Source organism: Panicum virgatum, chromosome 1N (assembly GCF_016808335.1).
Source record: "Panicum virgatum strain AP13 chromosome 1N, P.virgatum_v5, whole genome shotgun sequence".
Taxonomy (NCBI): Eukaryota; Viridiplantae; Streptophyta; class Magnoliopsida; order Poales; family Poaceae; genus Panicum; species Panicum virgatum.
The window spans coordinates 5,636,156-5,651,546 of NC_053145.1; the positions used below are offsets into that span (position 1 = coordinate 5,636,156).

At 53.3% G+C, this 15,391-nt stretch overlaps 1 protein-coding gene across 1 annotated transcript; it reads right to left on the minus strand.

Annotated features, from left to right (window-relative positions):
- Positions 1 to 8,316: 8,316 nt before the first annotated feature.
- LOC120654805 (B-box zinc finger protein 32-like) lies at positions 8,317 to 9,613 on the minus strand. Its single transcript, XM_039932468.1, has one exon. The coding sequence runs from the start codon at positions 9,299 to 9,301 to the stop codon at positions 8,639 to 8,641; it is 663 nt and encodes a 220-aa protein (XP_039788402.1). The 5' UTR covers positions 9,302 to 9,613; the 3' UTR covers positions 8,317 to 8,638.
- Positions 9,614 to 15,391: the final 5,778 nt, after the last annotated feature.

Below are 15,391 nucleotides of genomic sequence, written 5' to 3' on the forward strand. Positions count from 1 at the left end.
TTTTCATATACAAGATCTTAATTCATGAAAAGTGAAAAGAGCAAAGTGTTAGGTGCGTTATTGCCTAGTGAGCAATGTCATGATGAGTTTGAAGCTTTCTATCTTCAATATTCCTATGACATGGCTCATACATTTCATTTGGCGCTTTGTCTCTCTTGCGGCTTTTCCTTGTGTTTGAAAAGAAATTTATTTAAGCAAGTGTGCTATCCTATTTATTTTGAGGGGCAAAGTCGCCTATGCAAGTCCATTAACTTGAGTTTATTTGAATCTTATAAGTTTATTGGACTTAGCATAGATGAGTGAGCTGAGTGTGGGGTTTTTGGCTTCACCGGTTAAACCGACGTTCAAAGGATCTATACCCATCGGATTAACCGGCGTTACTAAAGTTTGTCTCAGCTCAGTCAAGTTTCAGGCGTTCAACCGGCGTATACAAAAGTCAGAGCATCGGATCAACCGGTGATAGTAAATGCAAATCAGACCTAGCAATCAACCGGTGTTTTGATCAATCAACCGACGAGTACACTCTTGACAGCATCGGTTCAACCGGCGTTCAGTTTCAGATCTGCAGAAGCCTCGGGTGAACTGCACCGACGCAATCAACCGGCGTTCAAACCCTACGCGTCGGATCGACCGGTGTTAAAGAAAATCGCGGGTCCCACCTGTCATATATGAGTCGTGCACGAGCCGCCGCCTCTCTTTCCTCTCCGTTTCGCCCGCATCCATCTCGAGCCGCCGCCGCCTTCCCTTCGCGCCGCCGCCGTCTCTCCACACCACCGCCGTGCGCCCGCGCTGCCACCACCGTTCCACCTTGCCGCCGCCGTGCGCCGTCACTCCAAGTCGCCGCCGCGCACCCTCGCGCTCACCTAGCGCCGCCTGCGCGCGTAGCCGCCTTCACCGCCGCACTACACCTCGCCGCCGCCTGCGCCTCACGCCGCCACCACCGCTTTCCTCACAGCCCACGCAGCCTCGCCGCCGCTCCCACACGCCTTGCCGCCCACGCAGCCGCGCCTCCTCACCATTCACACCACAGCTGCAGCCGATCAGTGCACGCCAAGTGTTCGATCGTTTGTCTGATTGAGATGGGTCGCGAGAAGAGGAAGGGTAAGGAAGTTGTGGTCGAGAAGCCCGCTCGCAAGCGGACTCGTGCAGAGAAGGAGGCCGAGAGGGCCGAGATGGTGGCCAAGGCCGCCGAGGAGCAGGCATCAGGCCGTGCTCGTCCGTTCCAGATCAGGGAGGACCCCAGAGGCAGAGGCAGAGGCAGGGGCATGGGTAGAGTGAGAGGTGCCAGGGCCACCAGAGCCGCGACGGCAGCAGCAGCAGAGTCAGATCAATCAGATACAGCTGCAGATTCTGACTAAGAGGCAGCGCAGTCAGAGGGGCAGAGTTCTCCACAGCAGTCGTTTGAGAGAGGTTCCCCGGCAGCGACAGAGCGTCGCATTGGACCGAGGACTCGGGGAGGACACCAGCCACAGGAGCCCCGTAGGTCAGCAGCAGCAGCAGCAGCAGCTCGCAGAGCCGAGGCCCTAGAGGCCGAGCGCGCAGTGTTCCGTATGGACACTGTTGTGCGTCTGGAGCCAGGTGTGATGCTCCAGAACTTGACCCGAGCCAATGCGGCCAAGGTCAAGAGGCTCAGGTGGAGCGTTGACGAGGAGGTCTGGTTCCCAGTGACCCGAGACAGCAGAGTCGACAGGAGGTTCTGGACTTTGCTACAGGCCAGCTTCTACGAGACTTTCCAGCGGAGGGGTCACCGGATCTTTCAGCACAGGGTTCTTGACTGGGTCTCACTGAGGACAGCCGCAGGGGGAGCAGATGTGAGAGCACACTTTGCTCACTTCAGAGGTCTGCCCAGACTGCTAGAGATGGAGCAGAACCGTTATATCGAGGACTGGGTCAGAGTGTTCTACGCTACAGCTTGGATAGCCCCCGAGCGCAGAGCCGTGCACTTCATGTTTGGAGGGCAGGACTTTGGTTTGTCGAGGGCGACCATTGCTGGTATTCTTGGAGTTGACCTGGTCGACGTCTCGCTGCACGAGAGGGTTTACGGGGACTCAGATCCACCCCGCAGGGCAATGGTTGGCGGGATTGCTCCTTCTCACGAGGCGATCACTCAGTGCTTCCGCCAGCCGTTCCCAGCCTCTTAGGCCAGAGTGCCGAGCTTGCTGACCCCAGAGGCTTACGCTGTTCACACGGCACTCCGGAGGACTCTGTTACCGAGGAGTGGCTACCCAGAGGGGTTCACAGGTTTGCAGCAGCTCTTGCTCCTACACATCCTCACTCACGAGCCATTTGATATAGTTGACTTTATTCTGGCTGAGATCGAGGATGTGATCACTGATGGGATGGGTGTGGTGCGACAGTTTCCCTATGCGCACTGGATCAGTTACATATGCTCTATGATAGTGCTAGCAGAGTCACCCATCAGTGCCCCTTACCGTCACGACGAGGCTCCCAGGTTCCCTGTCTACCGACCCACAGCTCCACAGGACAGGAGGAGGGGCAGACACGCAGATAGAGCAGCGATGGCTCGACTGTCACCGGAGGTTCAGGCACGAGTGGCAGAGGAGGATGAGGCACTCCTAGCAGCAGAGGCACAGCTTCCCGGGGGAGATGATGAGATTCACTGGTCTGAGCTTGAGTCAGACTCCTTCGACGACGTTGAGTACTTTCCTTCAGCTGCCCCAGCCAGTCACGATCACGAGGCAGGAGGTTCAGGAGAGCCAGCTCCTCCGACTTCAGCAGCTGCTACAGTCTCTGAGTCTCAGGTGACTCAGCCGTCCGAGCTCACTTCACTACTACAGCAGCTCGTGACTCAGCAGAGAGAGGACAGGCTTGCACAGGAGGAGGCCAGGAGAGCCCATGAGGCTCAGCTTGCTGCTATACAGAGAGAGGCCGCCCGAGAGCGGGCTGCGACCGAGGAGCGTTTTGTCGGGCTTATCGACAGAGTTTCACATAGGACAGACGCTCAGTTTCAGCAGATGCAGCAGGGGATGATGGCGATGTTCGGGATGATCTCACAGCTTTACTCTCACACCGGACTCGCCCCGCAGCAGCCAGGACAGCCAGGCCTTCAGGGTGTTGGAGCACCTCAGCTTGCCGTCACACCAGCTCCTCCTCCTCCAGCCCCTACTGCAGCCCCAGCTACTACAGCAACACCGGAGACCACGTTCTCGATGTCAGCACTCTTTGGGTCTGCCGGTCGTCCGCTCTTTTCACCACTGCCGGCGACCACACTCTTTCAGGACTCACCGTCAGCGGTTCAGTCGGTCGCCCTCCCTTCCTCACTTCAGGCAGCACCTTCAGGGGGAGGAGCAGTAGAGGAGTCCCTGCTTCCACAGTCGACGCAGCCGGCAGCCTCAGCAGTCACCTCTTCAGATATTGATACTTCTTCTGCTGACCCGGTTACGACTTCTACGGATCCTCTACCAGGCAGTGCCAGCACGAGAGCCTCCACGACAGTTACTCCCCCAGTGAGCTCAGACCCAGACCAGCAGCTTCCGTCTGTTACCGAGGGTGAGAGTTCTCCGTCCGACGACGACGACCCGGACCGCTTCGTCGCCGTACCACGACAGCACGACCCGTAGCTCGCCTTTTGGTGCTTTGATGCCAAAGGGGGAGAGGTGTTAGGGGGAGCACCAGAGTTAGGGGGAGGGTAGAGCTAGAGAGAGCTCGTAGTTATCAGGACTTTGATTCTTTGTATCACATTTGGTGTTAGTTCATGGATATGTACATTTGTCACTTGAGTATGCCGTGCTTTGAGACATATCTATGAATTTCGTTTGAGCCGTTGAGCTCTTTGGTCCTGCTTTCGAGTTTGCTTGTGTTTATCCTGCTTTATCTTTCTCGCTCTCTCGTTATTTATGTTTGTGTTGTCATCAATCACCAAAAAGGGGGAGATTGTAAGCATCTAGGCCCTCAAGGTATGTTTCGGTGATTAATGACAACCATTATTGTGACTAATGAGTTTGTGCAGCTTAATAGATCATTATCGCTCATTTGGTCATATGTCAAAAGAGGCCCCTCAATTTCATTATTCAAAAAGGCGATCTCGGTATTCAACTCAATTTTATGTCAAGACTAAGGATCTTTCTAGTCCTAAGTGTCATAAGGTTGAGAAGGACACTTAGGTTAGTATAGGTTTTATAGTTTTGTAGTGATCGCACTATTAAGAGGGGTTAAGGCTAAGTAACTTGAGCATGGACATGATCATTTGAAAATGGATGCACACTATGGTCACTCAGGTTTCTAGAAGTTCAAATAAGTGGTTCTCAAACTATATCTCAAGAATATTTGGATTTCATTCAAGACTCAAATCAGAAAAGACAAAATCAGAAAAAGTCTATACACCGGTTTAACCGACGCTCTCAATTTTCTATACGTCGGTTAAACGAAATCAGCAGAGTCTGGAAAAATTCAATACACCGGTTAAACCGACGTGTTTGAAATTAACGTCGGTGCATTGGTCCAGAGTTGGTTTTTCCAGGGTATTTCAAGTTCTATACACCGGTTAAACCGACGCTGTTTAAATCAAGACGTCGGTGCAATTGACCAGTGAGATGGTTTTTCAGAGGAATTCAAAAGTTGTACTCACCGGTTAAACCGACGATAGGTTTGAGTTAACGTCGGTGCAGTTGTCCAGAGACTTGGTTTTTCAGTGGATCAGTGGACAACTACACTCACCGGTTAAACCGATGGTACGTCGGTCAATCTGCCCAAGTTGTAACGGCTAGTTTTCAGAAGAGGCAGTTTACATTCACCGGTTAAACCGACGATGACAAATGGAGGGACGTCGGATTAACCGGCGCTACGCAGTTTTCTGGCAGCTTTTCTCCAACGGCTCTATTTGTGTGAGCTGCCTATATATACCCCTCCAATGGGTCATTTCGCCCACTCTTGACACCAGGCAACATCCAAACACTCATACCAAAGTCAAGAGCCACCTTGAGCTTCATCATTCACATACTTGTGCATTCAATCAATCAAGAAGCAAGATTAAGGACTTGAGTAGAGAGAAGCTAGTGTGCATCCGTTCTTGGTGATCGGTTCTTGCTCAAGTGAAGGCCTTAGCTTGTTACTCTTGGTGATTGGCATCACCTAGGCGATCTTGGTGATCGAGGTGTTTCTCGCGGAGCTTGCCAAGGATTGTGGGAGCCCGGAGAAGAAGATTGTACGTGGCTTGATCTCCACCACGCCGGGATGGTGAACGGAGACTCTTAGTGAGCGCCCTCGTCTCGGTGACTTGGGAGGTGACAATACTCTTTGTGAGTGTCACAACGTGGATTAGGGGTGTGTGCCAACACATCGATACCACGGGAAAAAATCCGGTCGTCTCTTGTCCACTCTCTTTATTCAAGCATTTTCTTTCATGCAATTTACTCATGTGCTTGACTTAGAGATCATAACTTAGCTCTACCTTGCTAGTCTTTACTTTGTTTTATCTCTCTTAGCTTGTGTTAGTAGCTTAGTTATCCGGTTGGTGAATTGGTGCCCTACTAGCATTGCATAGGTTAAGGTTGCTATACTTTGTTTTAGAAATTGAAAAAGGCCCAATTCACCCCCCCTCTTGGTCCATCGATCCTTACAACTAGCGTTGGGTTGTCTACGATGAGGCTCCATCACCGGCGGCAGCGGCAACTCGATCTCGATCACCGGCGGCAGTGGCGAGTGCCGATCACCAGCGGCAGCGGCGAGTTCCGATCGCCGGCGGCTGCGGCAAGTTCCGACGTGAAACTATATTTTTGTTGCCACAAACCCTACATGGGATCCCTTTGTTGCACGATGTCTATCAAGCCGGGCTGAGTCGTGCCGAGCCAATGTTTCCGCGAGCCAAGCTGATACCACCCTGCCACCTCATCATCCACTGCGGACAAATACGTGACGTGGCGGGATTTGGACTGTATGCGCACCAAAGTGTCAAGTTCTTGTATTGGATTGATCAGTTTACTAGTTCTTGGACTAATTTGCACGCACTTGCATAGTTGTTGTACTACATATTGTATTTCAGGTATATCACGTCTTATTAGTTTTATTATTATTATTTTTGGTTATATCTTTTGCATCCTCCCACTACTCCAAGACTATAATCGAAAGATAAATGATAAAGATGAATAATTAGTTGATTGATACATAGAAAATAAGAAAACGTAGTTCAACGAGGGAACTTGGGAACAAGAGAAATATAAGCTGAGTTATTAGAAGACAATTTGAGAAACAATAAAAAAGGGGTGAGACGCACACACGTTAACGGCCGAAAATGAACTTGGGCCAAGTTTGAGCGGTATGTAACCATCGCGTCTTTTTTATTTTTTTATTTTTCAAAAACATTTTTTACAGAAATATATTTTTGATTTCACAAATTACAGTTTTATACCCCTACCGTCCGGCAGAGGGGCGGCAAGGACTTATATATAAATAAAAATAATTTTTATTTGCGCGGAGGCCTTGGCGGGAGCCTACCGCCCCCCTGCCGGGCGGCAGGCTCCCCCGCACTGTATAAAAGTCTTCTCTCCCCCCTCCCCCCTCATTTGGTTCCCACTGATTTCCTACTTTGAAGCCAACAATTAATTCTCAGTCCATACAGGTGATGCACACCCAGCTTATCAACCTCATGGAGGGACTCAGTTTAGTACCATGGCACCAGCTGCAGGGATGTCATTTCAACCAACACAGGCACCACCCCGACCTTTCGGTAGACATATAGTCCATATCTTAATTTCAATTAATTGTGGTATGAAGTCTAATTCCTTTTGTATTTACATATAGGATCACAACAGTTATATGATGCGGGACCTTCTTCGTATTACCCTACGGCGACAGCAGAAGGAACGCAAGGTAAATACCTCATCCGTAGCCCGAATTTATCATGTTCTTCTTATTTCTATGAATATTTTAAATAATTTGAACGGTTTATAGGATCGCACCACCAGCTTCCTGATATGGGTTCTTCTTCGTATCCACCACCAACAGGTACGTATGATGAATATGTACCCAAATATATGACTTATAAGACGATGATTAAGATATCTTAATTGCTACTGTATAGGGCCCACACAGGATACTTTTGAGGCGAACTTCGAAGATTGGAGTCGGTTATTTTCTACACCTAACCAGCAGGCCGATCCTACCTTCCAGACACCTGTGGCCACCGGATGTCCAGGTAGAGACGTAGGGCCTCCAAAGCGACACACATACTCTACAGACTACATCCACGCTCAGCGTAAAAGAGGTCGACATGGCCGGGGTGGCCGGGGTGGTTAGGAGGTGCTTCTAGCTGTTTCTGTATTTTTGTTATGCACATGTCGTCATGTTATACTTATTTCGTTCTTATGCATCACCTATTTCGTTCCCATTTGCGTATGTGTATGAATTGATAACTTATACTTTTCATATTCATGTACTTTACTAATGATTTTTATTTGTATCCAAAATATCTAAAACCACATCTAATGGCCCACTGCTGCAATTTTGCGGGGAGGGGGAGCCTGCCGCCAAGGGCCTTCGCGCAAATAAAAATTATTTTTATTTATATATAAGTCCCTGCCGCTCACCTGCCGGGCGGCAGGCCCCCTGCCGCCCCCCTACTGGGCGGTAGGAGTATAAAATTGTAAATTGTGAAATCGAAAATATATTTCTGTAAAAAATATTTTTGAAAAATATAAAAATAAAAAAGAGGCTGTAACCATCCGTGGGCTGCTGTTGTGTGGCCGGAGGACGACGACGCAGGCCGAACCGAGTCAAGCCGCCGTCTGCCGCACACGGGGCGTGACTCCGCCGGTCTGGCCACGCACGCACGCGCACGCGCGATGGCAGGTCGTCGACGCGATCCCCGCGTCCTCGGGTCGTGCGCCGCGGCGCTCCCGGCCGGCGGCCGCGGGCGCCTTGCGGCCGGGGACGCAGCCCACGCCCACCAGTGCACGGACGCCGACGCGTCCCGGCCGTCACGGCTCGGCATCTCGGGGGCGAACGAGTGGCGGGCGCGCGCCCGGCTGGCCGCTCCTGCTGCTCTGGCGTTGGGTCTCGCTGCAAGCCTGCAACCACTACCACCTCAGAACGAGCGGCAGGGGAGGGGGGGGGGGGGGGGGGGGGGTGGACGGTCGGCGAGACCTCCTGGATGGCAAACGGCAGCGACGTTTTTCTCTCTTTAAAAAACCAATGGATGAGATGAGAGCATCCCTCTGGAAGCTAGCACACACGGTCCACATGTGGTTCTTAGCCCCGGCTAACAACGCCCACGCGTGCGCATTGGTCACGCGATTAGACAAACAAAATATCCGGCCATGGCCTGGCCCCACCACAGCGTCCTTCCAGACCACATGAGAGTAACCGAATCAGCTCAAATACTCCTCCAGTTGCTCTAAAAAAAACAAATCAAATACTAGTAGCCTTTTGTTAACCAGCCTTACATAGTTACACTCCCACGGCCTCACCTTCTTAGCCCTCCTAACCACAAGATTTTGCTGGGCCCATCCTTACAAATCAAATACTAGTAGTTAATTAGGGGAGGAAAAGAACAAACGAACGTTGCCCACACGATGCTTGCTGCTACGCCCCAGCCCATCTCTGGGCGCTCGCTGGCTCAGCGCGGCAGCTCGTACAGTGCAGCACCAGCAGCAGCGGATGAGCGGTGGGGAGGCCCGGTTGGTCAGGAGCACTCGGCCCAGCCCTCCTCGTCGTCGGCCTCGGCGGGCGGCGGCGGCGGCGGCGGCGGCGCACGGTGGCTCGCCGCGCGCGCCATCCACGACGCCACGGTGAGCACCAGCCTCGCCGGCACGTGCGCCGCGGCCTCCAGCCGCCGGAGCAGCGCGGCCTCCGCTCCCTTGCACGCGGCCGGGGCGGACGTGATCTCGGCCCAGAGCGCCGCGGCCATCGCGACGCGGAGCGGGACGCGGGCGGCGGCTACGCTGCGGCCCAGCGCCCGGAGCGCGCCCGCGGCCCCGGCCGCGCGCCGGCGCGCAGGCCCCGCCGCGAAGCCCATCCGCCCGGCCCACCCTTCCAGCACCGCCTCCGCGCGCGCCCGCCGCTTCCGGGCCGGCGCGGGCGCGGCGGCCGCGGACCCCGCGGAGTCGGCCGTGGTGGACACGCAGGAGCCGCTCGACGCGGACGACGCCGAGGACGCCGAGCCGGCGGGCGCGCCCGGGCGCAGGCGGCGCCTCAGGTGCCTGGACGCCAGGAAATTGGCGCCGTGCACCTTGGCGTCGCAGCGCAGGCAGAGGAACGCCGAGTCCGCGGCGCAGTGCACCGCCGCCGCGCCCCCGCAGAGCTCGCACCGCGCGCTGCGCTTCCCCGCCGTGCCGGCGCCGCCCATTCCCTGATCTGTGTCCGTCTCTTCCTGCTGCTTCCTCTCTCCGGTCTCTTCGTCGCCGCCCAAGACCTCCGCACGCAACGGCTGTGTCGAGCACCGGATGAATGATGACGATGGATTGGTGATCACCTCACCTCCCCGGAGCGGCGGAGCGAAGGACACGCGGCTATATAGATGTCCCCGCGGGAGGGCGGCCGGGCCAGCGAGGCGGTTGGAGCTTCGGGGAAAGCGGCCGGTGCAAGTGGCGGGGGAGTTTGAGGCGATGGAGACGGGGTGGTGGAATTTGGAAACCGTGGGCGCGGTCCGCGCGCTCGGAAGGAGGCTGGAGCCGGATGGGGGTGTTTCGAAGCTCTGGGCGCGCGTATGGCCGGTATTTAAAGGGGCCCCGCCCCGGGCCGGGCCGCACACACCAGCTGCGGCTGGTGGCATTGGTGGGTCGGCGGCTCGACTCGACGGCTAGGCTAGGCTAGTCGGCGACCTGACCGCGTGCGCTGCAGGTGGAGCTCACCCAGCGGCCACCACATGTCCGAAACGGAGTCGCGGTTGGACTTTTCGTCTGTGACTCGCGCGCTCGCTTCGTTGGTGGAGAGAAGGGGGAAGACAAAATTGTCAATTTGACACCAAAAAAAATGAATCTTGCCTATTTAACACATACTCCCTCCTTCCTCGATTGTTAGGCGTCACAACGTTTTCTGCTTTTTTTTCAATATAGGGCGCACCCTCTCATGACTCCTCCGACCTCGGTACATGTCGTGAATTAAATCGTGGAAGCCGAACAGTCCAGCGGACAGGAATAAAAATGGACCTATCTCTCTTCTCCGTTCCATCTTGCTCTTTCTCTTTTCTTCCCATGGCTAGCGCTCCTGCCGCCGGCAACGATATCGTCGTCTCCGACCAAGGCGGCGAGATCGTCCGCTCCGCCGGCAACGAGGTCGTCTGCTCCGCTGATGGCGGTGAGGTCGTCCGCTCCGCCGGTAACGAGGTTGTCCACTCCGACGATGGCGGCGAGGTCGTCTGCTCCGCCGGCAACGAGGTCATCCGCTCCGCCGGCAACGAGGTCGTCCGCTTTCAGGATAATGGGGCCGCTCTTGATCCCTTCCTACTTCGGTGCCCACACAAGCGACGTACGTGAAGCTGCATTTGCACAGGATGCAATCCGCCGAGGTGCAACCATGAAAGATGATTTAGACATATTGGCAAATGACAATGTAGAAGATGCTACCTGTGTGTTAAGAATCTTAGGATTTCATGTTTAGGTTGATGAAACAATCTTAGCATCCATGTTTACAATATGCATGGAACTGTACCCCGTCCGGAAATATGCATGGTACTATTATGTCAAGGATGTGTGTGACTAATGTAAGCTTTCATGCGAGTAAGTCATAGCGGGATGCAAATGATAATTTCATTAAAATTTAGGGATTACAAAATTCACAGCTTACATAATCGATTAAGATTCAGAGATTTCAAAGTTGACTAAACAAGATCAGACAGAGGCTAGAAAATCAATTGCTTCTTGAACAATCGTTGGATCACATGACAAAAGTCTTCGGCAGCGTTCCTAATCTCTCCAACTTTGCCTTCTTCATGTGAGGCACAGGATAATGTTGCCCTCCTTTTTCTTTGAGTATCTCCTGTAAGCAACCTTGAAGAGTGAGGAATACTCTATTTGACTTGCCAACTGGAAAATTCCAATAAGCTGCTTGAACCTTATTCACAATTTCATCAATGGTTTTTGGCATGCCACTCCTATGGAACAATGCCTGTGTGGCTGCAAACAATCCAAGGTCAAGCACGTTTGTGTCTGGGGAAATTTGATCTGTTATGGCGCGAACTGTTGGGAAAGATTTTGGCAAGAGAAAAAATAGCACAGTTGTTGTTGTCGAGAATCGAAGCGACGAGGCTGCCGGGCGTATGTGGGGAACCAGCAACGAGGCTGCGACATGGCTGGTTCGACGTATATGCCTTGGTCTCTGGGCTCCCCCTCCGTGCGCCTAACAAACGAGGAAGGAGGGAGTGATATTCATTTCTTACTGATATGTCTCTAAATTCATTTTTCTTTACCTATTTGACACCACCGTGATCTTCTGTTAGCCATCACCGTTAGAATCCCGGACGGCCCACACGTCAGTCTCTCTTCTTTTCTCCTCTCTCTGTTGGCGTGGGGGGAGCCGCTGGCGTCACCGGCGAACGAGCTCTTCTACGAGGGGAAGCTGCTGCCGCTGCACTTCCCGCCGCGCATCCAGATGGTGGAGGAGCTCCTCGACGGCCGTGACGACGAGGCCCGCCGCTTCAGGGGCGCCCTCGGCGGCGGCTTCAGCACCGCGCCCGTGACGCCGTACGAGTCGTGCAATGCGTCGCCGGCCAACTCGTGCTACGTCAGCGGGGAGCTCAACATCGAGGAGTACTTCCAGGAGTACATGGCCGGCTTGGCGGAAGCCGCCGCGGCGGTGGTGGCGGCGGCCGGGGAGAGGAAGCCATGGTCCAGAAAGCTCAAGTTCATGCGGCAGCTCAACCTCGGCCTCAAGCTCAAGGCGTCCAAAGCCTATCTCCTCAAGATGATATTCTCTACCAAGGTGGGGAACCAAGATGGCAAGAGCGTTCTGGAGCGGCAAGGGGAGTCCAGGAGCAAGCCCACAGCCATGGCCACCTCAGGCCGTGGAGGAAGAACCCGTTCGGCCGGGTCAAAAGCAACAGGTGCATCGCCTCGCACGGCGCCGGCGCCGGCGGTGACAGCGGCAGCGGCCGTGCTACACCCACGGCAGAGCGGCACAGGGAGGGCAAGCACGGCGAGGCCTTGCGGAGCAGAGGGAATAGGGAAGCGAGCTCACTCTGCCGCGCCGCTGCGCGTCCGCCCCGCCGTGAGCTCGCCCCGACCCTGACGCGCATCCGCCTCGCCACAGTCCCGCCACGCAGGGCCCGGGCCGCCTCGCGTCTGCCGCGAGCTCGCCCCGTCGTGGAGGGAGCAGGGAGCAGGGGAGCAGGCCGAGGTGCTCCGGAGGCGGCGCCGCTAGAGGAGGGCCGGAGCAGGGGGGGCGTCGAGGAGGCGGCGGCGGCCAACGACCGCGGAGGCCGTGAGGAGGCACGGCGCCGGCCTCCTCTCTGTCTTCACGTGTTGCAGAAGGGCATATTGGTCATTTCGCATTGTGTGGTCCATGCGTCTAACGGTGGAATCTAACAGAAGCAAGCGGAGTGTCAAGTAGGCAACAAAATTTTCAGTTGGAGACATATAGGCAAGTTTTGAATTTTGGATGCCAAATGAGCAAACCTCATCTTTTCTGGTGTCAAATAGTCAATTTTCTCATGGGGAAACCGGGAAGGAAAGAATGATGGTGTGGTTAGTTTTGGGCGTCCGGCCGGTGAGCCGGAGGTTGAACGCTAGCTAACGCTTCTTCGTGGTCTCCGTCCGGGACCGTGCGCGTCGTGCTCACCGCCGGCCGTGGAGCGATATTTCAGCGGAAGAATCGGAATGTTTTGACTGTTTTACCATGGTATCCGCACGCAGGTGTGGGTGAAGATTTGCGACCTGACGGCACGAAAAGTACAATCTCGAGCTGCATCTCTAGCTAATCCAACTCCGTTCCAATTAACCGCTCGTTTGTGTCAAAAGAAAAAACTAACCGCCCGTTCCCTTGATCCCTCGTTCTGATCGAGAGACCATAAAAGAAACCGCCACTTGCGAGCGGCCAACAGACCGGCATTCAGTCAGGTGTTGCTTTTCCCATGGCACTTGGAGTTTGATATTCAGGGAGCGTTTAGTTCCTAAAAAAAGTTTCCGTACCCATCACGTCGAATTTTTGAATACATGCATGGAGCAATAAATGCAGTTGAAAAAAATAACTAATTACATAGTCTAACTGATTTCTACGAGATGAATCTAATGACGCTAATTAATCTATAATTAGATATTAATTATCAAATAACAACGAAATGCGCTATATTAGCCAAACCCAAACTTTTTCACCAACTAAACACACCCTCAGCCGTTTTGCGGGCTCGTTGCGCCTGAAATGACCCGTCGTCGAATAGATTAGTAGTACTGCCGAATTGATAAGCGGCCAGGGTTTAACCCAGTTGAAGGTGAGGGGCACACAGGAGCCGTTGGTTGGGGGAGGCAGGCAGCGATCGTCGATCGATCCCCGTCCACAAAACCTCGTCCAACTCCGAGGCCCCAGCAGCCAGGCAGGGCGAGAGCCGAGAGCCTCTTCTGGAAGGCCTGCCATGCCCAGCTCTCCCCACTTCCTTTCGGTTTCTTTCTAAAACCTATCCCATTTGGGAATCTCCTCCTGTATTATTGCCTCCGATCCCCCTCTACTAGCCTCCTGAATTATTGCTTAGAAAACGCTATTATTAGCCGTGAGATCATCACGCGCTCGGCTTCATCATGTGTTACATCTAGCTAATCTCGACCCTTTTTTAAGAAAAAAAAAGTGATCTCTATCTCCTTTTGATCATGCGTGGTCATGCTTCTTTCTGGATAGAGCTGATCGGGTAGCTGATGATGGTACGATGGTTTCTTAATTGGGGTAGTCGTCTCTTCCCATTTTAGGTTGGATGATGATCGATCTAGAAAACTTCCACGAGCAATTTATTACAGGGAGAATATATATGCAACAAGCAGTTCTGTCAGTTCAGCTCTGCCTCATCATTTTACTGTCACAAAGTCGTCCTGAAGAGATTGGGAGAACCAGCAGTTTGTGGTACGATCCATGTCATGCCGTAGTGATTAGTGACTTGTCCTTCCTCTAGTAGCTAACCAGTTTACGCACGCCATGCATGGTAAAGAAGAGCAAAAATAAGCCGAATTAAGGAGTTGCCTAAAAGCTAGCGCTGAACTGCACAAGAAGTTTGTTGTTTGTTTGAATTTTTTGCTTTTTTTTACTGAAAAGTTGCCTAAAAGCCCAAATAAACACAGCGTGAAGGGAAGGTAGCTGCTGCCGCTGCTAGGAAGGCATGGCGATCGACAGTGGACACCATGGAGATCGACCAGCCAATGGCGCGCCGCGAGTGTTGGGCACGGCGACCGTGTGGTCGTCGTGGTGGCCCCAGCATGACCCCCTGGCCCAACTCTCAAACCAACATGATATGTACTGGTAAAATTGTGGACAATAATCTCGAGCTAATCACCGTAATGCAACAGCCAAACCATGTGGTCGACTCGTTCAAGTCCTGGACAATGGTATGCCCCGGCCTTGTGGCGTGTCGCGTGGTCACCCACCGGGCTTTTGGAGATCGAAGCATGCATGACGTGGCTCGCTAGCCTGCACGAGGCTCCGTGCGTGCCCTGCTCTACTACCATACGCCAAAAGCAGCGGATTCTCTTTTTTTTTAAGAAAAAGACAGGAATTAGTTGATAGATTCCCGTGGTTTGATTGGGACACGCCGATCAAAAGTCAGATGGCGAAATAGTGTCTAACTGCTGATGGTTCTAACTATCTAGCTAGATGGAGCCTAGTAGAAGGTGTATCTAGGAAATAAGCTAGCCAAGTAGAAGGTGTTGCTGCCAGTTACTTGTCCAGGAGCGGCAGAACATTCTTCTCTAAAAAAAAATCAGGGAGAGGGTCGGTAAAGCTGGTAGGCTACCGGCCGAGATTGTCTTTCTTTTCACTTTTTTGAAAATCAAAACAATTTTACCTATATATTTTTACAGGGAAACTATATGCTCCCTCCACCAAACACAAGAGAAACGCAAGGGTCATTTAGATCCGGGGAGATAGAAGGGATTTAGGCATTCTGATACACCACTGAAAAATAACTTTTCTCTTCATTTCAAATTGTAGATTATTTTTTTCCTTTTATAGTTCAAACCAAAAGCTGACAACCAAATGGCACATTACACGTCGTCGTACTCCCCCCTTATCATCATCACTCCTTGGTTACCGCAATCATATCCTAAACATCAAATCTTTTGGGTACGGAGGGAGTACGTGCGCGCGCGTACCCCCCGCTACGTGGATCACGGCTTCCCCGTGCACCCGAGGCCCGAGCCATAGCCATCCACAAGCAAGTTGTCCCGCGAGCCGCCCACCAGCCCGCCCGGGTCGGGCGCAAGCGGAAGCGAACCCAGCCACCCGCGCGACCGCCCGGTGATCC